General features: G+C 47.8%; 4 protein-coding genes across 8 annotated transcripts; 2 read left to right on the top strand and 2 right to left on the bottom strand.

Annotated features, from left to right (window-relative positions):
• Positions 1-228: 228 nt before the first annotated feature.
• Positions 229-12859, bottom strand: LOC131125437 (endosome/lysosome-associated apoptosis and autophagy regulator family member 2-like). Of its 3 annotated transcripts, none has more exons than XM_058067008.2 (23): positions 12711-12859; positions 8351-8573; positions 7473-7593; positions 7048-7237; positions 6824-6971; positions 6654-6743; positions 5515-5620; positions 5296-5445; positions 5099-5187; positions 4735-4915; positions 4469-4597; positions 3563-3653; positions 3387-3489; positions 3179-3316; positions 2030-2302; positions 1793-1966; positions 1525-1723; positions 1364-1460; positions 1193-1294; positions 1012-1138; positions 765-943; positions 531-693; positions 229-449 (listed from the first exon to the last, which is right to left on the bottom strand). In XM_058067008.2, exons 2-23 carry the CDS (start codon positions 8453-8455, stop codon positions 378-380), a joined length of 3027 nt encoding a protein of 1008 aa, XP_057922991.2. In that variant the 5' UTR covers positions 8456-8573; positions 12711-12859; the 3' UTR covers positions 229-377. The 3 variants fall into 3 exon arrangements, with proteins under 3 accessions (XP_057922991.2, XP_057922989.2, XP_078647398.1); XM_058067006.2 differs by lacking the exon at positions 12711-12859 and adding an exon at positions 10725-11212; XM_078791272.1 differs by lacking the exon at positions 12711-12859 and adding an exon at positions 8906-9108.
• klhl42 (kelch-like family, member 42) lies at positions 8280-11827 on the top strand. 2 transcript variants are annotated; one of them, XM_058067012.2, is made up of 3 exons: positions 8282-10395; positions 10454-10647; positions 10711-11827. In XM_058067012.2, the coding sequence occupies exons 1-3, from the start codon at positions 9632-9634 to the stop codon at positions 11190-11192; spliced, it is 1440 nt and encodes a 479-aa protein (XP_057922995.2). In that variant the 5' UTR covers positions 8282-9631; the 3' UTR covers positions 11193-11827. The 2 variants fall into 2 exon arrangements, with proteins under 2 accessions (XP_078647400.1, XP_057922995.2); XM_078791274.1 differs by having other exon boundaries at positions 8280-10395; positions 10454-11827.
• nrip2 (nuclear receptor interacting protein 2) lies at positions 12341-18893 on the top strand. The gene is made up of 6 exons (XM_058067014.2): positions 12341-12867; positions 16482-16730; positions 17576-17658; positions 17935-18026; positions 18365-18417; positions 18492-18893. The coding sequence occupies exons 1-6, from the start codon at positions 12712-12714 to the stop codon at positions 18609-18611; spliced, it is 753 nt and encodes a 250-aa protein (XP_057922997.2). The 5' UTR covers positions 12341-12711; the 3' UTR covers positions 18612-18893.
• Positions 18894-21064: 2171 nt separating this feature from the next.
• Positions 21065-26476, bottom strand: itfg2 (integrin alpha FG-GAP repeat containing 2). 2 transcript variants are annotated; one of them, XM_078791275.1, is made up of 12 exons: positions 26114-26476; positions 25643-25738; positions 25537-25578; positions 25302-25470; positions 25095-25237; positions 24435-24595; positions 22932-23026; positions 22818-22871; positions 22493-22584; positions 22296-22413; positions 21876-22049; positions 21065-21758 (listed from the first exon to the last, which is right to left on the bottom strand). In XM_078791275.1, exons 1-12 carry the CDS (start codon positions 26207-26209, stop codon positions 21688-21690), a joined length of 1311 nt encoding a protein of 436 aa, XP_078647401.1. In that variant the 5' UTR covers positions 26210-26476; the 3' UTR covers positions 21065-21687. The 2 variants fall into 2 exon arrangements, with proteins under 2 accessions (XP_078647401.1, XP_057922996.2); XM_058067013.2 differs by having other exon boundaries at positions 21628-21758; positions 25095-25234.
• Positions 26477-26683: the final 207 nt, after the last annotated feature.

A 26683-nucleotide genomic window follows, 5' to 3' on the forward strand; every position in this document is an offset into this window, starting at 1 on the left:
TTTTGTTTTTACTCTTGAGCATTTAAAATTAAAAGCGAACCAACGACAGCACAATTCTGTTTCTTTCTGTGATTGGTTTTTAAATCTGATTCGTATTTTCACTTCCCGCTTGAGGTGCTAGCTGTTGTGTTGTTTGTAAAATACTGCCACTTTAATATGGTGGCCAGACAAGGTACTGCAGCATAAAATGTGTCACTCAAAGACTTTAAAAACAACCCGGAAGGTCTAAAGACATATAGGACTTTAATAAACAACATTGATATAAATACAGGACCCCCAACAGAAAGCCCCAAATAAAACTGTACAAAAGCAATGTATTTGTAAAGAGATCTGGTCCAGTGTTTTGTCATCTGAGGCGTGATGACATCAGCAAAGGCCTAGCCCAGGACCCAGCGGTCTGACTGGGAGCTGTTCAGCTGCACGGACTCGCTGCCGTCTCCTCCTTCATGCTGAAAGACATCATTTGGGCATTCTTATCGGAACGTGCACCGCCGTAGAACCAGAAGTACACCTACTGTACGCATCCAGACCTTGCTGGCAATGGCGCGGAGCTTCCTCAGCAGGGACGGCTTTCGGGTGTAAACGGCGTCATCATCAGGCTCCTCCCCCTCATCCAGGGCGCAGCTGTCTGCCGCGGGAAGCTCACACTCCTTGTTGGCCGACATCACCAGACGCGAGTATTTGTACTCCAGCCTGTAGGACACCCGGCAGGTCACATGACCGCAGGAGCGTACGAGGACGCTTCCTTCGTGGGTCGCGCTCACCTCCTGTTCTTCTTCCAGAAGTAGCAGGTGAGGGAGACGAGCAGCACCGCCAAGAAGGCGCCGCCGCCCACCCCAAACTTCAGCCACATGGCGATGGCCTCGCAGGGGGCGGAGCTTCTGGGAGGCAGCGAGACGCCCCCTGTGCACAGCTTGGGCTCGTTCCACAAATAAAAAGTCTCCTGCGGCGGACGAGGAGAAGGAGAATGGAACGCGTCCACGGCAGGGATGGGAAGGTAAACGGATGTACCTGGACGCCGCCTTTGCACGCTCCGTCCAGCTGGTGGTAGTCGTCCTGCGTGCAGCGGGGACAGGCGCTGGCGCTCTCCCACAGGAAGTGGAAGGTGCAGCCGTCGCACGTTCCTGCGGGACAGGAGCTGCAGAGACCGACTTTAGTACGGTGGACGTCGTTACCGAGCGCGGCGGCTCACCTGGGCACTGAGACATCGCCACGTTCTGATTTCCGGGCGTTGCAGCGAACCGTGACGACTGAACTACGACCCTGCTCACAGGAAGCTGTCACCTGCGTGGACCTGGGGGGGAGGGGGCGGGACTCAGCATTAAAGGGCGTGTCATAAAAAAAGAGGCTGTTACGGGACTACCTGAAGAAGAAGTTGATGTCTGGGATGTTGTTTGCGTTTTCCGGGAAAAGATGGAGTTCGGCGCTGACGCCATCCAGGGCCGTGTCCACCGTGGCGCCTGCGGGAACGGCCAAACCGTGACTGACAGCCCACCAAAGCACAGCCGCGACATTAAGACGCACCGAGGAACGTGTCCGCCAGGCCGATGGACTGGGAGGAAATGGGCATCCTGAAGCCCCGCCCATCCGCGGGGATGATGGTGGACTGACAGACGAAGCTGTCCACCGCGTTGGCGAGCTGGGCCGCCTCGCCGCGGTCGTCTTTGTTGAAGACGCCGCTGAAGTCGGTGAGGTTGTTCCGGCAGACGGCGGCTCTCGTGCCCTGCGGGGGTTGGGTCGCCATGGTTACAGGACATCGCGGCAAGGTGAGGCGTGCGGACGACGGCGTTACCTCGTGGCCGCACAAGCTGATGTTGAAGAGGTGGAGGTACTTGGTGCCCTTGGTGGTGAAGCTGGGCTCGAGGGTGAGCGAGGCCACGTCGCTCAGAGCGCTGAGGTCGTAGGTGAACGTGCGGTTGCGTTCGGCGTAGGAGAAGGAGCAGTCGCTGTAGCAACGGGAGTGCTCCTGAAAGACAAGGCGGTACAATGGGTTGGCGGGCCGCGTCGGACGCCTTTGAGCTCCGCCCACCTTGTTGCTGATGCTTCCCGGCCCGCACGGGACGCACGCCTCCTGGCCGTAGGTGTGGCGCCTCGCCAGGTGGGTGTTGGGGGGGCACTCCTTGCAGCGGTTGGTTTCGCCGTGGATGTAAAACCCCGGCGGGCAGGGCACGCAGGACGAGCCGGCACGCTGCGAGTTCTCGGGCACCAGGGCGCACGCCCGGCACCCGGACGCCACGCCGTCCAGGACGTTGGTGACGTGGATGGAGAAGACCTTCACGCTGTCGCTGACGTAACGACGCACCTGGACAAAGGCCATGGTCACACGATATACTCATCATAAAAATACATAAAAAATATCCAAATAATATTTCAATTTATGAATTCATTCCAAATAAACATAATGCATAGTATATAAGTAAAATAACATCATAAAATGATATACATAAATAATTAATTGTATACTAGTTAGATAGCTACATTGAATAAAACAATAAATTATATATCATAATAAATAAATAATCAGTTAATTTGTCTAATATTTAGATTTATTACACATATCAAGTTTTGATAAATAATATATCAAGTAACATAATTAAATGTATTTTTAATTTAGCTTTATTATTTTTTATTAATGTACAAAATAATGATTTGAACAAAGTAAATAATATATAAAATAATGCAAATTAAAACATAATTAGTCTAATATTAATCTATATGATCTGATTAAAGCTGATCATCAAATAAAACAATTTAATGTAAATTTAATGAATTTTCATTTTTACAAATATTGTATTCAAATGTACTAAATCATTTCTTAGTCTAATATTTTGATTCATGAATTAATAAAAATATAAATAATATCTATAATAATGAATTTCATAGAAAGGAATGAATCAAATATTTTGAATGTTTTTTTTTAATAATTTCAATATTACTTATAATTTATATTTCCAGAATGCCCATGTGAAAATGAGAGCTGTTTCTGATATTGTGATTTATGAATGAACTGATCTAATAAAAATAATATATAAAAAAAAAATTCTTACTCATTACTTACTTATATTTATGAATGAATGAATCTAACAAAATGACACATTTAATGAAAAAAGTCCATGTCCTATTTTCACGTACTGTATAGATTTTATGATGATGTTATGTATTGATGAGATGAACTTACGTCCAGGGTGTGACTGGTCCTCTGGAAGGCCCACGTGAAAGTGACGGAGTTATTCTGGGTGATGCTGTGCGAGTACGACTGCCTCTGCTTGCTGCCTTCCCACGACTCCACCACGGTGGTGCCCTTGCTGTGCACGTCCTGCGGGGGGCGCCAGAGCGGTAGGGTGGTCAACAAATGCCAAATCACTTGTCAGCTTCCCCAGACGCACCATCATGAAGTAGAGCTCGCAGTCGGCGGTGCACACGGTCTCAAACTCGAAGGTGATCTGAGCCACCTCGCCGCCGCTCATCCCCGACAGCGAGGCCGGGACCCTGCCCCCCAAAACCAGGACGGTACACGTTTATATTAGCATATATTAGAACTGTTTCCTTCAAGCACCCTTACTTAAAACCAGGCAGGTGGAGGCTGAGGATGAGGTAGTCGTTGTCCGACGAGCCGGCTCCGCTTCGGACGTAGTCGCCCGCGACCTCCCAACCTGAATGTCAACACCGTTTGACATATTGGAAAAAGCATACAAATACTATACCAATAAAAATTTATGTGTATTATTTAAATTTGTCAAAAATATTTAGATTAAATTCATTATCAATGCCATTTAAAATATATATGCATAGTTACAAAAATATATTTTTTCACATATATTCAATATCATTTATTTTATTTATACTGTACAATATTAAATAAAACAAATGTATAATTAATTTTATAAAAAATATTCTATACTATAATTTACAGTTATATTTAAAATATTTGTACTAAATAAAAATGTAAATATGTAAAGAAATTAAAGAGAAAAAATAATGAAAAAGCAGAAATTATTTACTGTATTTAATTATAATATATACATATATATTAAATAACAATGTATGTGTATTATTTAAATTCATCCAAAATATTAAATATATTAAATTCATTATAAATGACATTGAAAATAAATATGCATAGTTACAAATATATTTTTTCACATATATACGTAAATAACATTTATTTTATTTATACTGTACAATATTAAATAAAACAAATGTATATTTAATTTAATTAAAAAAATATTCTATGCTATAGTTTACAGTTTAAATTTCAAATATTTGTATTAAATTAATAATATTTGTACTAAAAAAATTAAATATGTAAAGAAATTAAAGAGGAAAAAAACTAATGAAAACGATTTACTTTATTTAATTATAACAATTAATTATAATATATATATATATATATAATATGTTCTATGAATTTTTATGACAAGAAATTAAAAATATATATATATATTTGGAGCATACATGGTGCACTCACCGTTCATGCCGTCACATTTGGAGTTTCCCACGTTGAAGCAGGATGTCTTCATGTTGGAGGGAAGCACGTTCCACCATCTGTACTCATAGCCCAGAACTGGCTCGGTACCTGCAGGGCAAGGTGTGCACGCTACACACACACACACACACACACACAATGAAGTTTTTGTGACCACATTGTTTTTAAAGCAGGAACCGCTTCTTCAGGATCAACCAGTTGTGTGTGTGTGTTGGGGGGGGGGGTGTTAATTAATGTTTGTTAATTACCGTAGGTTCCGTCCGAGCGGCTGCCGGGCGGGCACGGCGAGCAGGTGGAGTCGTTGCTGTTGTAGAAGCCCGGGTTGCACGGCGGGCACGACTTCCTGGTACCCGAGCTGGGTAGCAGGACGGCGTCGGTGGCGTTCTCGTCGCAGACCTTGGGCTCCACCCAGCGGTACACCGCCTGCGTCTGCGAGGAGGGCGGAAGGGACGTGTAATTGTTTACGTTCTGTCATCGCTGCCGATGACAAGAATGAGGTCATATTTTTAAGGAAGACGCCCAGCATGCCTTGCGGGTTAAGTGTGTGTGGTGTAGTTACGTTGTGTGCTCCACGTGTTATGATGACGTGTGAGGTGCACAAAGCAGGCCCACCTTGCCTTCGCCGTCACACGCCGTGTGGATCTGGAAGTAGTCCTTGTCGGAGCAAGGCGGCCTCACCTTGCACTCGGCCCATCCCTCCTCTAGACGGCGATGAGGAGGAAAGATGAAAGGGCGATTAGAGCTTAGTTGGCGTGGACTTCCTGCTTGCGCGTGACTCAGCAGCATGGCGCCGACGGAGCTTGACGTACGCGAGTAGTGGTTGTCGGGGCAGGGGGAGCAGGAGGAGGAGCCCTTGCCGGAGAAGGTGTTGCTGGGACACGGCTGGCAGGAGGAGGAGCCGGCGGTCGGGCTGAACCAACCGGGTCGGCAGGGAAAGCACTCGGACGAGTAGGCGACGCCTCCAAACGCACAAAAAGAAAAACCTCGTCAACTTCCTGCGACGACTTGTCGTGTTTGTTTTTTTTTACCTTCTATTTTGATGTCCTTGAGCAGAACTGGTTTGACCATCTTCCCGCCCACCAGGATCCCAGTGGTTCTCCAGTACAAGATGTTGGTGCCGGCCCACAGACTGATCTGGAACACATTTTATTCATGACACATATGTTTTTCATACATAGTGGATAGAATGTTTCTCATCTTATTGATTGATTTGAATATCTAATATAATATATTCATACATTTATTAAGCTAATCATGGATTTGGATGACATTTTCCGGTATTGTCCGAAATGGGATAAGGAAGAACTGATTACATTTGGGGGTGGGGGTTAATGGAATTCATTAGGAAGATCTTTGGGCGTGTGACCAATCACAGTGAAGTGGGCGTGCCTGGAGAAGGCTCGTGGGTGGAATAAATTAAAACAGACGCACAAATATTAAGGATGCATATAAGGATGCATGTAAGGATGCATATAAGGATGCATGTAAGGATGCATATCAGGGTGCTGCGTTTCAAGCTGCCAGGTAGGAGGCGTAGAGGAAAACCAAAGGGGAGGTTTATGGATGCGGAAGACGGGGTGGGATGGAGGAGATTGGTTGCTATGGCGACTGCTGAAGGGAAAAGTCCAAAGAGGAAGAAGAAGAAATGTATTTCAATTATTTCATGTCATTAATTTTTTTCTTCCTCCCCTTGGATGATTTTTTTTCTAAGTTCAATGACTTATGTCTGTGCCGCCATATTTGACAGCAGGGTTGTCCAAAGTGCAGCCCGGTGTCCATCTGTTGCCTTGGGCTGTTTTTTGTTTGGCCCGGGCAGGTTTCTGAAATCTACAAATCCAAGGAAATAGAGCCGGAATAGGTGCAGATTCTGGAAGATCTAGACAGCTTTCTGTCTTCCCCTTTAATATTTCAACAGGGGAAAACAGAAAGCTGTCTAGATCTTGCAGAATCTGCACCTATTCCACGGTCTTTTCATTTATTCCACCCACAGTCCGCCTCCAGGCACGCCCACCCCGCTGTGATGGGTCACACGCCCAAAGCTCTTCCTAATGAATTCTGTTAAAAACTCCTGGACCCCCCCCCCCAATGTAATCAGCTGTTCCATATCCCATTTCCGACAATACCGGAAGATGTCACCCAAATCCATTCAGAGGTTTGGAACGCTCACTTGGTGCGTGGCCCACTCGCCGTGGTTGGTGACCTTGAGCCACTTCTGCTCGTCACTCTGGCTCATCTCCTGGCACTGCTCGTTCTGCACCTGCAGACACCCCCACGTTGAACGGTGACGCCAAAAACAGCCGGCAGCGTACGACGCCAGCTCCCATCCCCGATGCTTACGTAGAACTCAAAGAACATGTTGCCTTCGGGGTACTGGTAGGTGAAGGACACCGAGCCCTGCTTCTCCAGGTGGACCACGTACACCAGCGACACCGTGCACTCGTCCCTGTTGGACTCCAGGTAGACCCCCTGCGGCGTCCACGTCGAGCTGCGGGAGGCAAACCCAGACGCGCTCAGAAGTAGGAGACGTCCCGTCTCGGCCCCCGAGGGAGCGCCGGACTCACTTGTTACACGCCTGGAGGTCCTCGCTGTGCGGCCCAGGGCTCAGCAGGCTGGCGATGCTGATGAAGCCCAGCGGGAGGGCGTCCCACTGGTCAAAGCGGAGGCCGCTGCCCAGCGAGTAGGAGCCGGAGGCGCATGGCGTGCACGACTGCGTGGACATCTCCAAGAACTTACCAGCTGAGCAGGAGAAGGCTGCAGAGACAGGAAGTAGGTATTTTGGAGCATTTGGAAGCGGTTTATGGGAAGTTTTCATACATTCAGTTCTCGTCTGGCCTCGTGGAACAAATTAACTTAGTTAATTAGTTAATTTAACCTAATTAATTAGTCTTACGCAACTATGGTGCTAGGTCTACAGTCAACACACAAATATTACTCTTTTGCAGGAACACAAACCACCAGAGGTCACCAGGATGAGGGCGGTACTCACAGCAGTCCGTTCCCCTGCTGGGGGGTGGGAGGTCGGAGCAGGCGCCCGGGCGGAAAGGGATGGCAACCCTCCATCGGGAGCCTGTGGTGTCGCACTCGGTGTACTGGTAGTAGTAGTCCGTCTGCAGGACAAACAGGATAGGAGTCCATTAACGCTGACCGTGATCGCCGTGGAAACCAACCACCACAGCACTAATGGGCGGTCAAGGGCAGGGCGTTTGCTTAATGCGGGTTTCAGCCTGGGGGGGGCGAGCTAATGCTAACTTCCTCCGTTCCAGAGACTTCACCAGAGCGGCAGAAACGCTTCACATGTACACCAGCGATTCTCAACCGGTGGGGCGTCACCCTCAAAGTGGGTCACGGACCCAGTTTTGAGTGGGCACCCCCCACAAAACCGAAAGCACACATAACAAGGACGGCAAAGTGTGGAAGCGATGAGGACAGCGGATGATAATGTGGCCTCCCCGTCTCCCGGGTGACTCATGTTGGTTGTCATGGTGACCGATGAGAAGGGGGGCTGGGGGGCTTTGAAAAGGAAGCTCCATGACAACAACTGTGCAGGAGAAAGCAGAATGAAAGCAAACACAATAAATTGTTTATAGTTAGCTTAGCATGAGAAGTTAGCCTGCACAGATGTTTATTATGATTATTATTATTAATATTTGCTGTGGGGGGCGCTTCAGCATATTGTTTGGAGCTCAGAATCTTAAAATTGACATAAATCAACACCTGTCAACAATCTATTGAGCGATCTTCTAGCCAGGAGGCTGAATGAGGTGATAATGTGTAACAACACATAGAAATATAACACATAGAAATATGAAGGACAGCAAGTTGTCCATGATGAATGTCGGGCGATGATGTAAGAGGCGCGCTCACCTCGTCGCATCGACGCAGCGAGGAGCCCTGGCAAGCCGCCCTCTGAGTGGCTATGACGAGCACCAGGCAGCGGGGGAACCAGGAGGCCCACGCCGGCTCCCGCATCCTAGACTCGGATCACGTACGGCCCGCTGTCGGGAGAGTCGAAGCGGCTGAGCGGCTGTGTGGAGTCCGGCTCATGGATGCCGCTGTCAAGTCGCACGGAGGCAGGCGCGTTGATTTCCTGTTTTCAAATTAAAATATATTTCCGGTTTTGGACAACGATCTTTCGGGATAGCAGTCAGACACCTTTAAGTATTTAATACGCGGTATAGGTTGGTTCTGTTTGACCTATCTGTCCAGATTTGAATCTGGAAGAAACAAGCACGGTTTCTCACTGAACAGGTCAAACCTGATTGGGCGCTGCTGGCATCCAGGCTAAAGAAAATGCGCTGATGGGCTGAACATGACCATATATGGACTGGCAATCTTCTGGGCCATGCAAATAACAACTAACAAGGGTGAGTAATACCCGGAAATGTAACTTATTCCAACGTCTTCAGATCAGATCCTCACCATTGTCTTGGAGGACAAGATCTTTGAGGCGAACAAGGGGAAGCTGATGGAGAAGAGCGACTACTTCCGTGCGCTGTACAGGTCTGGCGTGGGGGAGTCCAGGGAGCACTCTGGACATGATGCCCGACACACCTCCACTGACTCTCCATTTTGTCAAAAAAATTTCAAAAATTACGTTGTCTCTCTTCCGCTACTGACATGCTGCGAGATATTCTCGGTGGAGGAACCATCTACCCGGCGGGAGGCAAAGGAACAGGAAAACTAAGGCGATGCGGTCACCACAGGGTCCGCTGTAACGCGCGTCTGCCGCTAGGTGGCGACAGCAGCATAGAGCGGCACGCGGCAGCTGTACAATAAGTGGCCGCGAGGAAGTCGACCAAAACAGTCCCAAGTTGACAGCCGAGCTCCGGGGGCACCAAAAGACAAGGAGTACATTAACACCGCCGTCTAGAGTATCTTAAATCTCACAAATGCAACCGCTAACATCATAGAAGCCTTTAGGAGGACTCTCGGGTTATGTTACCGCATGGAAGCTTCTCTTGTGGCCAGTTGTGCTTGTTGTTAGCCGGTTAGCTTCCCCGGCTAATGAAGTTGCTTGATGTCGACCTATGGGCCGAGCATGACCATATATGGCCTGCTGCTCTCCGGTCACACGTAAACAAAAAAGTAGCCTCAGAGCATAACAAAGGGGGATTCGTACCCTAGAAGTCAACTTAATGCTCCGACATGTCATCAGATCAGATCATCGCCATTGTCATGGAGGACAAGATCTACGAGGTGAACAAAAGGAAGCTGATCGAGAAGAGCGACTACTTCCGTGCGCTGTACAGCTCTGGCATGAGGGAGTCCACGGAGGACTCCGTGCAGCTGCGGGGCCTCAGTGTCCCCGGCCTGGAGCTTGTCCTGGAATTCATCAACACCTCCAAAGTGGAGATTTCCAACGAGACCCTGGAGGACTTGATAGAGACGGCCTCCTTCCTTCAGGTCACCTCCATCCTCAAGCTCCTCAGCGCTGAGATCCGCCTGGATAACTGCGTGGAGCTCTACGGCCTCTCTGAGGTTTACGGGACGCACGACCTGCGTCACGCCTGCCTCAAGTACATGAGCTGCCACTACCACCGCATGATGAGGCGGCCGGAGTTCGGCAACCTGGCCTCCGCCGTCAGGGACCAGGTGAGAGAGATGCGCATGAGAGGCGCCGCCACCCTGGTGGCCATCGGGGACTTCACCTGCCTGTGTTTGGACGTGCCAGATCAGGACGAGCCTTGGACCATGCTGAGGTACGGAGAGGAGGATCAGCGCTGGAAGCCTCTGGCCAACAACCTGCCTCAGGATATGATCAACGTCAGAGGCTACGGCTCGGCCGTCCTGGACAACTACCTCTTCATCGTGGGGGGGTACAGGACCACCAGCCAGGAGATCTCTGCCGTGCACTGCTACAACCCCTGCAGGAACGAGTGGAACCAGGCGGCGCCGCTCAACCAGAAAAGGTAACGTTGTCACCTTATCAGCGCTGAAGATGTCACCGCTGTGCTCTGTTCTTCTCAGGTCCAACTTCAAGCTGCTGGCCGTGCAGGGGAAGTTGTATGCCGTGGGGGGGCATTGTCTGGGCACGGTGGAGTGTTACAGCCCCGAGAACGACTTCTGGACTTGTGTGTCTTCCATGCCGGACCCGCTGGCCGAGTTCTCAGCCTGCGAGTGCCAGGGGATGATCTACGTCATGGGCGGGTACACCGCACGAGGTGGGCGCTCCTGTTTAGTTTTGCCGCGGAAATCACAAAGATCACATTTGCTTTGTCAAACAGAAAGGAACACCAACCTCCTCCGATACTGCCCCACTTCCGACACCTGGACGGCGTTCCGACCATGCTCGGTGCACATCCGCAAGCAGCAGATGCTCTCGGTGGAGGACACCATCTACCTGGTGGGAGGCTACACCCACGAACTGGACCACACGCCGCCGCAGCAGCAGCAGCATCATCAACAGCAGCAGCGGCGCCCCAGCCAGACGGAGGACGTGCTCACCGTGCAGTCCTACAACGTCGCCACCGGCGAATGGCTCCACCTGAAGGAGAACACGTCCAAGTCGGGCCTGAACCTGACGTGCACGCTGCACAACGACGGCATCTACATCATGAGCCGCGACGTCAGCCTGCCCACCAGCCTGGAGCACCGCGTCTTCCTCAAGTACAACATCTTCTCCGACGCCTGGGAGGCCTTCCGACGCTTTCCGGCACTGGGGCAGAACATGCTGCTGTGCTCGCTTTACCTCCCCAGCGTGCTGTGACGGGAGGATGACGGGAGGATGACGGGAGGACGCCGGGAGGATGACGGGAGGACGCCGGGAGGATGACGGGAGGACGCCGGGACCGTGCTTGCACTTTCCATTTGGCGCTGCAGACCAAACCAGCCTGCTACTGGACCATGCTAACTTCCTTAGCGTGAGCAGAGGTTGCTTTTGGCATGAATGGGACTATGCCGCGTGTGAACATGCTTTTGTTTGACACGTCCACATTCCTCGTCAGGGAGAATTCAGACGTTTCCTGTCGTATTTGGAATTGGAAATATTACATCATTTGACGTCGCTATCATTATATGCAGTATAATCAAGTATTATTTAAAACAATGAATATGTTGACATATTATAAGAATGGAAATAAGTATACATTACGTAATAATAGTATTCCACATTGTCTTGCACATGTGCCTTCTCCTTTGGGAATTTAATCCAAAAACTGAAAAGCAAGCACAAAATTGCCAGCGAAAGACCAAAAATGCTGTTTCTACTTTTGTGTGTTCAAATAACAAATTATTTTTCACTTGACATTTTGGCTTCAACGCTTCCTTTTGTTCGTATTCATCTTGTTTGACACTTTGATGGCAATAAAGTTGGTGTTCAGGGGCCCCTGCTGTCAATCTGTCCCTATTTTAAACCCTTGGCGCGTTCCAATGTGTCAGATGCACATTTGCGTGTAATGCGTGTGGTGGCCGCCAGGGGGCGGCACACACCACGCAGGAATAACAGGCTCTAATTCAACTTAACGACCAGTCGGAATGGATTTTTATACGTTTTGGAAAATGTCCACCCAAAATGTTTCTGATGATGTCAGCCATCATTAAAAGTGTCCGAGTGTGAACGCACACACATTTAATGAGTGATTACTGGCGTGGAAGAATGATAGTGACGTTTTTTGTAATTCCAGAGGGGGGTGGTGGAAATCGATGCTTGCATCGCATTGATTGGCTGGCTCGGGCTGTGCGGGGTCACCGTCCATGTGTGACACCACAGCAGGTGGGGGCGCTGGGGGGTTAATCTGCACCCAGAGGTGCAAGCATCTGTGGGTGTGGCGCATCCCACACACACACACACACACACACACACACACACAGATGGCGTGGCTTTAAAGACGGCGTACAAGTGAGCAAACGTGTACTCTGCATGAGTGTGTGGCATGAAAAGGAGGGCTGAGGGAGGAGATAAAGAGGAGGAGGATCCAGTGGGGGGAAGGAAGGCAGGGATGTGAGCTCGCAAGGACAGATGGCACAGAGGGGAGGGGAAAACACTCCACTCGCCTGCCAGACCGTGTGAGACGCAGCCGACGCTCGACGACAGCAGCTCCGAGGAGGATGCTCGGATCGACGCCGTCACCTTCATCGCCCAGGAGGGGAGCGTAACCGGACGACAAATACATGAGGAGGCAAGCAGCGGAGCGGAATCTACCATTTTTGAGGGTCTCTTTCTCCTCCTGCCTTTAGGCGTTTTTTTGTTTTTTTTTTGGTGTGTGTGTGTGTGTGTTGAACCAACCATGAGCGAGGCCAAGAAAGGTGAGCTGGCCATCCGCGATAAAGCCATCCTGCACCAGCAGCGACGTCTCAAGCAGGCCACGCAGTTCACGCACAAGGACTCGGCTGACCTCCTGCCCCTGGACGGCCTCAAGAGGCTGGGGACGTCCAAAGACCTGGTGAGTGGCAAGCAGCGACCTGTCAGTCACGTCATCAACTTCCTGCCAGTATCAGTGCTTCCCCGTACGATCATCGAGTGATACATTTGGACCGCCACAAATAGATCTGGCGCCACCTGCCCGTGACGCTGCTAGGGATCAGCGCTGCCAACATGGCGGCTACGTGTATACATATTATATATACTCCACATTTGCAGCGAATAATTGTGTAAAATCACTTTTGTGTCTCATAGTACATGACCGTGGTGCATTCACGGGCTGCCGAAATCTTAACGCTTGACAAAAACACGACCTACGAAACATCATTATGCATGAACATGTAAACGAAACACGGTATTCCTTGTTTCGCTCATTTCCTGGTTGCTCCATCTTGTTTGTGTCATACAGAGATATGAAAAATACTTTGGGGATCTATTATGCGCATTTTCGGCGCTCCCGAGGACTTCCGCACAACTGCCGAAACCCACTTCCTAATTTTGCCCTTCTGACTCGTCAACACAACCACAGCTTTGTATTGGACTATGGTCACAAAACAAACCTGAATATCTGACGCCTTGGCACGGCTTAACACCAGGATACAACATCGGAACAACATGTATAGGTCAGAAAAGAGGATAATAGGTGCCCTTTAAAGGGGAAAATGAATTCGAACCTGTGTGAAAAAGTGATTGTGCCCCCTTAAAACATATCTTAACTGAGATGAATTGAGATCTATCAGTGTGGAAAAGGCTATAAAGGTGATTCTAAAGCTTTAGGACTCCAGCAAAACACAGTGAGAGCCATTATTCCCAAATGACCAAAACACGGAACAGTGGTGAACCTTCCCAGGAGTGGCCGGGCCAACCAAAACGACCCCAAGAGCGCACGACAACTCACCCACAAGGTCACAAAAGACCCCACAACAACATCCAAAGAAGCGCAGGCCTCGCTTGCCTCGGTTAAGGCCAGTGTTCATGACTCCACCATGAGAAAGACACTGGGCAAAAGCGGCCTGCATGGCAGGGTTCCAAGACCAAAACCACTGAACATTTGATGGTCCTGAAGACCTTTGGGGAAAATACTGACCAGACGAATGTCAAACTTTTTGGAGGTTGTGTGTCCCATTACATCTGGCATTTCAGAAAAAGAACATCACAGCAACAGTAACGTGGCGCCATGTTACGTAGCAAAACAACCCCAGACCATCACACTACCACCACATGGTGATTGTACCTAATCATGAATAATGGCTTTGTGGCATGAAATGCTTAGAAAGTGTTGATGCCGACTCTCCAAGCACACACTTTTATTCCTTGATATTTCACACACACACACACACACACAGGCGTGTGTTGTGTTACGTAAAGCATCCCTCACGTAGCTCCGCTTCCCCGGTGACCTCCTCTCGAGACCGCGCTTCCCTTTTCCCACTCGCACTGCTCCATCGACGCGCTGCACCTCCTCGGGGCTAAAAAGCGGCAAAAACAAGCCGGCTGTTGCGTAACGGAGCTCAGAGTCCCGCCTCGCATGGCTGACCTTTATCTGTTAGCTATTAGCATCTTTAGCACGCTACATTCATGCAGCCGTGAGTGGTGACTGAGCGAGACGAGCTTCTTCCGGCCCACCCGTCAACACACTGCTCTGTATGTAGCTCCGCCCCTTTCGGCACCCCCCTGGGATGCATCAGGCTTCCAAAGGTTTTACCAAAGACGGGCCCAAATTGTGTTCATGTTAAAAGCAGCCTGACGACTACTCGGTATGCCTGCCGTCGTCTCTTTATTCCTCTTTAACGAGTCCTCGGCTCTACTTGGCGCCTAAACAATGAGGCGAGCTAACTGCGGAGAGCGCACGCCAAGCGTACGAGATGACATTTTCCACTCAAAGCCACCGCGGCGCGCCCTCAAAGACTTCCTGATAGCCGCTGAGACGGGCTTCATTCCGCCTTGGCGGGAAAGATAATTGCTTTTTATCACAAGAGGGTGGAATGGCGGGCGGCTAATAGATGACGGAGCCCGTTAAGCCCCTGGAAGCTAACAACGTTTTAGGGATTCACTTCAGGGCTTGTTATTTTTTAATAAGTTTGTGTTGAATACGACGCTTTGAGGCTGGAAGTCAATGCTAGCATGCTAAAATACTCTAATCGGGTTTATAGCGGCTTGCTGGCGAAAGCGAAATTCATTCATTCATTTTCTCATTCATTCATTGTTCTCAATATGAATGAAATCATATTTTCTGTAGATCACGTGTTAATGTACCAGGAGACACTACATTTACTTTTCATTTACATACATTACATTTATGTTATTAATCATTCAAGACGATTACTTTTAGCAGATATAAAAAAAAATTATGTATATAATTTTTTGGGAAATTTATTTTTTGGGAGTTTTTATCTAAAAGTAAACAAAAATATTTACAAGCTTTATAATTATCATTTAAAATGACTTAACTGAGACAAGTGTCAAAGCCACCCATCAAGGAGGTGGTGGGCGGGATCAGTGATCTGATTGGTGGAAGCGGTTGAACGCAAGCCATGCATGAATTAGGTGTGTGTGTTTTGGGGGAAGACAGGAGGCTAAAAATAGTGTCGAAAAACAACACGAGCGGGACTTTGCAGGCAGACTAAACAACACATAATAGTTCCGATGACAAACCGGTCCAAACCTGCTCCCCGGCCACTCCATTTGGTACACCCGCACAGCACTTGGGCGCCTTTGCAGGGCTAAGGCGCTAAAAGGTGAATAAATTGCAACGTAAACACGCACACATGTTCGATGACACGTTTAAGTACACAGTACAGCTCCGCTTCTTTCCCCCCTCTCGGTCGATTAGAAGCTAATTGCATGCCAGCGCACTAATTAACTCCAGCGTGTCAGTTTCCAGCCAGTCATGTGACCTTTCTAAACCAGCGCTTTGGCGCTCTGCTGACTTCCTGCCGCGGCCGAGCAGGAGGCTTCAAAACGACTGTTAAACGACCGCAGTGCCGGGCAGCCTTGCTAGCTGCTGGCTCGCTAACGTCATTTGCGGACAGAGATTCAATTGTGTTGACAAATTGGATTTGTGGCTATTTGTCTGCTTTCCCACGATGAAAGAGGAAAACGCGTCATAAAAAGTTCAACGTCACATCTTTTCTATGCCGAACGTTTGACCTGTAGCTAGCCACAGGCAAACATCACCTAACTTGTTGCTAGCTTCCGGTTGGTTAGCATGTGGCTAGCTGGTACTTGCAGTGTTTCCCAAAGGACTGCGATCTAATTGTGGCGGGGCTGTGATGTAATTGTCGGACTTCAATTTTTAAATACAAATAAAAATAGCTGGATAAAATAAAAATTAATAATTGAAATGAATTTTATTATTTAAACAAATTATTATTTAAATAAAATAATTTTAAAATACATGGAAAAATTCAAATAAAAATGTAATTACCTGATTACGTTTCGAAACACTTAAACAATTAAATTGAATAAAAAAAGAGAAAAGTAAATTCATAGTATAAAATAACAAATTATAATTTTTACATTTTAATTAAAAAGTACATATTTATAATTATTGTATTCTTATATTCTAATAATGTACAATTATTTTACTGATCTTCCATTCGAATAAAATAATGTATTTGTTGTCTCCCCCGCCAGCAACCTCACAGCATCGTCCAGCGGCGCCTCCTAGAGGGCAACATCACACGGCTGCGAGGCGAGGCGCGTGACCCGGGCGCCCGGGTGCGCTCGCCGCTGGCCGACACCAAGGACGAGGACAAGGACGAGGAGAGGAGCGAGAGCACCGCCGACTCCTCCGCCGAGGAGAGGGAGGAGTCTCCGGTAGACGAGGAGGAGGAGGCGGCGCCACACGCCCACCCGCTCACGGCGCTGCTCGTTCAGTGCAAGGTAGCCCAAAGACGCCTTTTGACTTTTCAGTCCAGTCCCAATAAAGCCGGTTATTAGTGACATAGGAGCGTTTGTTCGTGATTGTAAACATTTACGGTTTGGGCCCCTCGCCATCTCAAAGCACGAATTGTAGTCCTTAGTTTCTGTAGCGTCTTAAAGATGACGTCTCGTGCGATGAATGGCAGCTTTTCTTCACCTTGTAGTGTCTTGCATTTATCCAAACGGCTGTGAAATGTATTCCCGACTAAGAAGGGAAAACAAAAAGCCTTTTTTCCACTCTGGTTAGCATTTTCCATACGATTCAGCAGCAACGTGGCTAACCGTGTACGTTTAGCTCCTTTAATAAGTCAGCTATGCTAACTTTTCTGCTATGCTTAGCGTTTCCTTTTCGCACTTTGCTTGTTTCTTCTGATGCAAAGTGCTCTTGCACGACTCCTCATCCAGCAGCTATTTTTAAACTCCAGCCAGAGAACAGAAAAGACAGAGGAAAGAGAGCGGGGGGGTTTTAGCACAGTGGAGGGCGTGTTGGAGACAAAAGCCAACGTTTGTGGTGACGCTGATAAGCTGCTGCCTGCGGGGGCCATGAAAACAACACTAGTCTCCTTGACTCCCAGAAGGGGAATGTATTTTTAAATCTCGCAGCTTTGTAAGGAAAACAGCAGGCTTCACTACACATCTTGAACCAAATCAGTCAGCTTCCTGGTTAATCGTTGCTGTCGCGGCGCAAGCGAGTCAGCAGATCCGATGGAAGGATCCGTCACAGCTTCGGTTTTAACTCCCTAGACGGTGGTTAACACCAAATGTCACCTAAACAAACGCGCTGACGCCAAAATGTCCTCCTGCAGTGCTGCGAGACGGAAGTCAAGGCGTCGTTAAACACCAGCAGCCCGCACAACCACATCTCTGCTTCCTGCTGCCACAGGCTGGGGTAAGAACACAACAACACTCCTCCTTGACCTTCTACCGTGGAAAGAAGTAAGATGCGGGCTGCAACTAGTCGCTTCTTTTAACTATGAGGCAATCAGCTAAGAAACATACTGATAATTAGCATTTGAGTTATTAGATGCTATTCCGCTCCAAGCCTTTAGATGGCAGTAATGGAGATGGACAGATAGAAACCAGGGAACCCATTTCATTCTTTGAAAGAACACAGTTATGAAATATTGATGAATATTAATGAAATGTTTTCCTACCCGCTGCTCAGCCTGGCACCCAGTCCGCACTCCGGCAGCTCCGTCAGGGATGTGAAGCTCCAACTGGGTACCACGACGCTCCAATGTTCCGCTTTGGTCCAAGGTAGGAGAACCTGCAAATGTGGGAACAGGCGAAACAGAAGGAAATCAGTACAGACCTTTCTACTTGCTCCATTTTTATAAGCATTACGGTAAAACATGGAATAACAAAACATGATTTGGTCTGTCTTAATATCTATTTCTACTCAAAAATATCCATCCATTTTATATGAGCAGAAGAAGATGGATGGAATAAAAAATATCAAATAACATCATACATTCTATGAACATAAAGTTGCAATTTACAATAACATTTGACTTTTTTGGCAGGGGGGGGGTAAATATATATACGACAAAAGTAAATATTGTGAGAGTAAAGTAAATAATGTCTCCTTCCCTCAGAAGACCAGACGTTTGAGCTGAGCCTGGGTCTGCAAACTCTGCTGCAACTCCAAGTAAGCAAACACCAACAAACGAGTCCCTCCATTAAGAGGCCATAACACTAAGCCACTTCCCGCCCTTTGCGCAGTGCTGCTTGGACCTCAACAACCGGGTCCTGAAGCTCGGAGGCGACGACGCTGGCGAGGAGCTGCCCTTCCTCGGCCTTGCCGACCACCCCCCGTCCGAAAAGCACAACCACAACCTGTGAGCGTTTCTGATTGGACCACAACACCCGTTTCTAACGAGACTGGGCTGGGCTTTCCGTTAGCATCCTCGCGGAAGGCTAAGCTAAGCTAGGCTAACACCCTCCATTTCCTGAAAGGAGTTAGCTGGCGGGCTCACGTGTCCCCTCGTTCTACCTCCTCCACAAACGACGACACGCGCTGGATTTTAAAGCGCAATTAGCGGCTCCTTAGCGTCCATCTTTAGCCGTGGAGAGGGCGACGGTGTCCTGGTTAGACGTGCCCCCCCCTCCACCCCCCAAGATAAACATTCCATGTGCATGACTTTGTGGAGTAAGTCTGCATGTTTGTGTACTCTTCTGATAGCCTGAACCTCGGGAGTGTGTGTGTGTGTGTGTGTGTGTGTGTGTGTGTGTGTCCAAGCTGCCTTCCCACGCCGCCTTTCTGTCGCAAATCTTCAAGCTTTGCTTCTCTTTTTTTGGCGAGACGGAATACTATGATACTATGTCAATTTATCGCCTACGTTTGCCGGGTAGTTTTTTTTTTTTTTACGAGATAGCGCGCCACCTGCCTCTCCTCGTGCGCACGGGAGCTTCCTGCCAACCAGGGATGCACGTGTAATGACCACACCACACCAACAGGGGGCAGCATAGTTGATTTGAAGGATATTTCTGCAGCTTAGTTTGTGTCACAAATGAGGGTAGAGTGCAATAAATTATTAAATATATATGATTTATTCATCAATAAGTAATAGATCTATGTGCCAACATTTAATAAAGCTAAATAAATGGGTAAATTGTTTATTATATTGCTAATTAAAAATGTTTATTAAAATTGTGAATCATAAATAGGACTTTAAAATTATTTATCTTGAACGCACAACCAATTCATATATTTGTAATTTGTTTGTTACATAATTTTAATACTGAATTTAAAAATAAATAGATTTATATTGTAGTGGTTAGCGTTCTGGTCCTTGGAGCGGATGCCCCAGGTTCGAATCTGCACAGTAAGCACCATCGTATTCGTCAGGAAGGGCATCCGGACTACAAAGGGCTCAAGCCAAAAATAAATATGCGGATCAAAAAAACATCCGATGTGGTGACTCCGTAAGGAAAAAGCAGAAGAAACAAACAAAAACATGTTTTAATGACCAAATGTATGCTTTTTTTCTTGTCAATTTACAACTTTATTCTAACAAATTGACAAGAAGAGAAGCTGTAAATTAGACACTATGACACAACTTTTTTCTCATGAATTTATGACTTTATTCTCGTCATATTACGAGTTTTTGTCTCAATCATTTGACTTTTTCCTGGTAACTTTTCTCTTGTAAATTTACAACTTTATTCTTGTCAATTGACAGCATTATTCTCACTTTTTTTCTCCTAAATTTAATTTACAACCTTTTTGCGTAAATGTGTGACTATTTTCCTACATTTATGACTTTATTTGACCAGAATAAACACAAGTAGAAGAAAAAAAGTTTAACATTTACAAAAATAAAGTTGTAAATTTGACACTAATTTGACACTGAACTCTATCCTGAGTATGTGTCTCATTAATTTGACTTTTTTTCTCGTAATTTTTTATAAATAAATATGAGAATAAAGTTGAAAATTGACAAGAAAAACATCGCAAATTTAACATCTAGCATTACAACTTTACCAACATTATTTTGTCTCGTAAATATAAGACTTCACTGTGGAAATATCCGCTTTTATTTTTCAGTGTGGCCCAAATACTCTTGTGGTTTTTCACTGATTTCATTTTTGCCGCCAATTGCAGACCCTCTGGTGCCTCCTGTGGTGGAAAGTGGTACGACAAGAGAAATGATTCATAGCGTGTAATGACTTTTCTTACGCTGAAACATCTTGTTCAATGCCTCCGTGTCACATCTGTGTTTTTGTAAAAGGTTTGATTAGCATTTTGGGTTTGTTTCTGCTATATTTGGCCGCTACTTCCCCTGCCAGCGCCATCAACACAGAGGTCTAGTTTGTCCTCCTTTTGGTGTTTCTCTTTCTCTGAGCAGTATTTTCTGTGTAATAAATAAAAGATATGTATTCTGGCTAAAGCCGTGTCTTATCTGTGCACCAGCAGACGGCCAGAGATTAGCTCACCGCGCCGAGTCCCCAAAAAGCTGCCAGTGCGGCTTCCGTGTCACCAAAGGGTGTCGGGACGTGCTGCACTTTTTCCCATTCGGGCTGTCAGGTGTTGCTTCGTCACGCTCGCCCGCCGCGGAACATGAAGAGAAACGAGTAGAAGAGACCCCCCCCCCTTGTCGCCTCCTCCTTTGCCACATCCTGTTAGCGAGACGACACCTCTGCAGGAAAGACACTTTGGTTAGAAAGCACACTAGCATTGTAACGTTATGGGAAACCAAATTCAGCTTTGGAGAAGAATTGCTAATATTATGGGAATAAAGTCAAAATATGAGTCATAATATTATAAAATTAAAATGTACAAAAAGTACGTCCCTAATGTGAGGAGAAAAAAAAAGCCCAGGGTGAAGTTGCCATGAATAATTATGAAGTATTTCATTCATTTCATCTACGTGTTGCTTTACAAAATATGAGAGTCTCGCATCCTTTCCTGTTGGACGAGGTGGCCCTCGCGGAGGGGGGGGGGGATGGGGACACGAAGTTGCTGTGTGATGGACGCATTATTGGCCGCGGCGCCTCCGAGCGGTGCAGCTGCCTGTCAGTGCACATCACATCAGAGACGCATCATGGCGGCCGCTGGCTTACGTAAGACAGGCCCAGTACAGTAGAGTACGCTACTACAGTACGGCGTGCGTCCTACCGGGGTGTCAGGCGGTATTACTGACCACCCCGGCTGAGGGTGGGGTGGGGGGAGCGGGGGTGTTCATGCATTTATTTAGCATGAACATGCATGTTTTTAGTCAATGGTGGGAGCTATTGAGTGTCTGACACACACATCATCTACATTGCATGAGGTGTCAACATGGCGGTGACGGGATCCTCCCACTGGGAGCACCGGGAGGATGGGGGCGGGGGGGCACGTTCTGAAATGACGTGAAACACGGGGGGGAGTAGGGGCGGCGGCGTGACGGTAGAGCTCCTTTCAGGACGTCGTCGGCTCTCATGAGGGGGAGGCGTCAGCGTAGAGAACGTCCGCCAGCAGAGCTCTGACGGCCGCCGGGTCAGCGCCTCCTGTGGGGAGCGGGGGGAGGGAGGAGGAGGAGGGCGACACAGTCACTTCTGCCGACGCTCCCTCGAGGCAAACATGGGCGGGTTGAAGGTTAAAGCGACAATATGGACGACACTCACCCAATCCCAGCGTCTGCAGGTGACCTTTGAACTCTGGCCTCTGGTCCAGCACGCGCAGCAGGCTGGTGGACTCCATGCGCTCCAGCTCCACCTTCCAGTAGATGTAGATCTTGTGGTTGAAGCTGACGTAGACCAGACACGGGCTGTTCTTGCCCTCCTTGCACGTGTACTGACCTGCACCACACACACACACACACACAATGGAATACATATGGATATACATGCATACATAGAAATGCATGTAAGATATGAATGACATGCTAATTATGTATGCACACAAATGTTCTCTGTTGCCACCTGCTGGCCCAAAGTGAGATGTGCACGTTTGAGTCTTCATTCTTCAGCCTAAAGACATTTCAGAGGCGTACGTGTGCCTGATAAAAGAAGGCAACATGGAGGCTGAGCTCCCGGCGTCCTCACCCGCGCAGAAGGCGTTGACGTTCTCGTCAAACTGGAAGCGCACCACGGCGCGGTTGTGGTCGATGATGTAGGTCTGGCCGTCCCAGGCGCACGCCACCACCTCCTCCCGGCCGTCCCTCTGGAAGAAAAAAAAAAAAAAACGTCAATGTGCTCGAAAAGGCGTCGTGACGAGTGAACGTGAAGTTTGTCATGCCGACCGTGACGTCCAGCTTCTGCAGGGCGAAGAGCTGATGATCCACCTGTACCGACCACAGCAGCTGCTCCGAGCTGTCCATCAGCTTCAGGGTTCCTGCGACACAAGATGACTTCCTGTCATGACACGCCTGACGCAGTGATGCGTTTATGATCATGACTTTTGTGGCCTCCCGTGGCCTTCCTCATCCATGTTACTGTCATGTATTCAACGCCGGGTGCCGCCCTAATCCCACCCGATGCTCTCCTCCTCCTCCTCGTGAAACATTGATGAGATCTACAGCTGATCCGGGATCTGTGGGGTCGCAATGCCCTGACTCTCCAACTCACCATCCAAAGTGCAAAGAGCGAAGAGGCCGCATTTGGAAGATTCCTCCTTGGAGCCTGGGAAAGAGGACCACGTGATGTTAGGAACCTTGACACGCCTTGGCTGGCGTTTGGCACCTTTGCTGATGCTTCCGATGAGGTGAGTGGACACGTTCTTGTTGTGGATCCTCCCGGTGGTCAGATGGAGGACTACATCTCGGGAAGGGCCCTCACTTGGGAATAGATAGAAATGAATCAGCACCTCACCGCCACCATCATTTTGGCCGCCACAACCACAGCTGCTTCTCCTTTTTAGTTCCAAACATATTTTGGCCTCACTGTACACAAAAATAGTTACTGTCACAACGGAGGAACTAACCAACCGAGGCACATCAATTTAGAGTGGTTACTGAGCAACTAGTGAGTAGTTACCCAGGAACTAATGAACTAATAAGCATCTAATGAGTAGTTACTAAGGAACTCGAGCACATCAATTTTGAGTAGTTACCGAGGAACTCATGGAGAACTAATGAGCAACTCGTGGATAATTCCTGAGGAACTAGGCACATGCATTTAGAGTAGTTACTAAGGAACCAATGAACAATTAATGAGTAGAGTAGCTACTGGGGAAGTAAGGCACAACAATTTAGAGTAGTTATTAAGGAACTAATGGAGAACTAATGAGCAACTCATGGATAATTCCTGAGGAACTAGGCACATGCATTTAGAGTAGTTACTAAGGAACCAATGAACAATTAATGAGTAGAGTAGTTACTGGGGAACTAAGGCACAACAATTTAGAGTAGTTATTAAGGAACTAATGGAGAACTAATGAGCAACTAATGAGTAGAGTAGTTACTAAGGAACTAAAGCACATACGTATATTTGAGTAGTTACTGAGGAGATAAGGGACAATAATTTAGAGTAGTTACTAAGGAGCCAATGAAAAATTAATGAGTAGAGTAGTTACTGGGGAACTAAGGCACAACAATTTAGAGTAGTTATTAAGGAACTAATGGAGAACTAACAAGCAACTAATGAGTAGAGTGGTTACTAAGGAACTAAAGCACATACATTTAGAGTAGTTACTGAGGAGCTAAGACACATGCATTTAGAGTCGTTACTAAGAAACCAATGAACAATTAATGAGTAGAGTAGTTACTGGGGAACTAAGGCACAACAATTTAGAGTAGTTATTAAGGAACTAATGGAGAACTAACAAGCAACTAATGAGTAGAGTGGTTACTAAGGAACTAAAGCACATACATTTAGAGTAGTTACTGAGGAGCTAAGACACATGCATTTAGAGTCGTTACTAAGAAACCAATGAACAATTAATGAGTAGAGTAGTTACTGGGGAACTAAGACACAACAATTTAGAGTAGTTATTAAGGAACTAATGGAGAACTAACGAGCAACTAATGAGTAGAGTGGTTACTAAGGAACTAAAGCACATACATTTAGAGTAGTTACTGAGGAGCTAAGACACATGCATTTAGAGTTGTTACTAAGAAACCAATGAACAATTAATGAGTAGAGTAGTTACTGGGGAACTAAGACGCAACAATCTCCTGCCACAAACGGAGGGCAGTCCTTGTGGTTAATAAAAGTCGCTCTCATGGTTTGGCAACCTTTGCTTACCTCCCGGGCGTGGCAGGCGCGTCCTCCTCGTCGCCGCCGCCGCTGTGGGGAGAATCTTGTTGCGTCCAGGAGCACTGAAGAATGGCGTAGCCACAGCCCGGCTGGGACACCATCAGCTCTGGCAGGCCCTCAGGACCCGGGTTCACGGAGAGACTGTCCACCTGGTAGGTAGGTCGGTAGGTTGGTAGGCAAGTAGGTAGGTAGGTCGGTAGGTTGGTAGGCAAGTAGGTAGGTAGGATGGTAGGCAAGTAGGTAGGTAGGTCGGTAGGTTGGTAGGCAAGTAGGTAGGTAGGTCGGTAGGTTGGTAGGCAAGTAGGTAGGTAGGTCGGTAGGTTGGTAGGCAAGTAGGTAGGTAGGTCGGTAGGTTGGTAGGCAAGTAGGTAGGTAGGTCGGTAGGTTGGTAGGCAAGTAGGTAGGTAGGTCGGTAGGTTGGTAGGCAAGTAGGTAGGTAGGTCGGTAGGTTGGTAGGCAAGTAGGTAGGTAGGTCGGTAGGTTGGTAGGCAAGTAGGTAGGTAGGTCGGTAGGTTGGTAGGCAAGTAGGTAGGTAGGTCGGTAGGTTGGTAGGCAAGTAGGTAGGTAGGTCGGTAGGTTGGTAGGCAAGTAGGTAGGTAGGTTCCGTCACTACTGATGGATAGTCCATAAAATGGTGAAGAGTCCAACCTGTCCCTCCAGAAGCCATTTCTTCAGCAGGACCAGCTGACCGAACCCCCCGTCAGAACCTTCAGAGGGCTCCTCCCATCGGAACGCCCGCACCACCCGGTCGGTGTAGCCCACCACCAGCTCGCTGCGGCCGTCGCCGTCTGCTGAGACAAACCACCCGTCACCAAACAGAACCACGAGCGGACTCACCGTATGAAGCCCCAGCACCGATGTCGCTGATGAGGATGACTTTGGTGTTGGCCGGGATGTGCTGCGTGAAGAAGGGCTTCTGCTCGTCCGCGTGGAGAGCGTCGTGCTGACTGGATGAATCTGCTTTGCTGGCGGTCAGGTCGAAGAGGTGGAACCAGCCCTCCGCGCCCACAGCCACCACAAAGTTCTGACGGGACGAGTAGCTTGTGGTTGGACACGCTGGAGTTTTTAATTCATGTCGTCGCAGACGTACCTTCCCCTTGTTGCACACGTCGCCTACTGCCACGCACGTCAGCTGGGAAGACAAAGAAGGAGGGCTGTGACTTATCGTCTCAAGACGTCGCAGCACACCTGCCTACCATGCCCACGCAGCTCCTGGTGATCCATGCCTTGGAGTCGTCGTTCTTGTACACGTGCAGCTTCCCGCTGGTGTCGCCCACCACCAGCTCGTTCAGCTGCAGAAGAAGCCTTTTATTTAGTTAGTTATCATCCTTAATGTCGCCGCTGTTGTGTGTTTCCGGCTCATTTCTGCCTTTGGATCGTCCACGGTAGTCGCCCATCACTGGTCAATACAGTACATTGAAAGGATGCCCCCTAGTGGCAACTAACAAGACCTGTGACAATATTGAAGGAGTCTTTCAAAACGCACCGTTTCACTGGATCCGGATTCACGGGTACTCGTTTCGATTAACTTGTTCACCTATTCACCCCTGCTACCCACCAGCTAAATTAAAATGGTAATCAGACATGAGAGAAGAACTCCACTCAGCAAAAGGAATCAAGTTTCAACATGAATTAATGACGGAAGACATGAAAAAAATGTCGCTTACCGTGTCGTTGTCAGCATCTCCCAAGCAAATAGCGTGTGGAAAGAGCGTTCCCGTAAAGTCCAAACTAACACGTTGGACATAATTCAGGGACCTCATAATGTCTGAAATTAGCCTAAAGACACGGCTAACGTCAAGATGCTAGCTAACGTTACCCGCTAGCCCGCCGTCTACGAGGAGTTTAGCGTCATTTTAAAACCTCACTATATCCACACGGAGCAACTAATAAACGCACAAATAAAAAAAATACATAAGTGTTTATAATTTCGCGTCTGTTTACTTTTGCGTATCGCGGCTAGCTTTGTAGGTTTGCTAAATGCTGTCGGAGCACGCGAGATTCCCTGGTAAACAAAAACACGTGACCGGAACAAGTACGGAAGCTTAGAGGAGGCAAAAAGGCCGATTGCGGATCTGGTTTTGGTGTTATATTATTGTCCACTAGAGGGCACTGTTTGTTTATACTTTTCAAATAGTGCTACTTTGAGAAGACTGGAATGTGTTTTAATCTCTAGTGATGTTTTTTATTCTTCTTAAGTCCATTATGTTACATTTATGAACATAAAGTACAATGCA

The sequence above is a fragment of the Doryrhamphus excisus genome, linkage group LG6, assembly GCF_037039965.1.
Source record: "Doryrhamphus excisus strain RoL-2023G ecotype Guam linkage group LG6, RoL_Dexc_Guam_v1.1, whole genome shotgun sequence".
NCBI classification, from domain to species: domain Eukaryota; kingdom Metazoa; phylum Chordata; class Actinopteri; order Syngnathiformes; family Syngnathidae; genus Doryrhamphus; species Doryrhamphus excisus.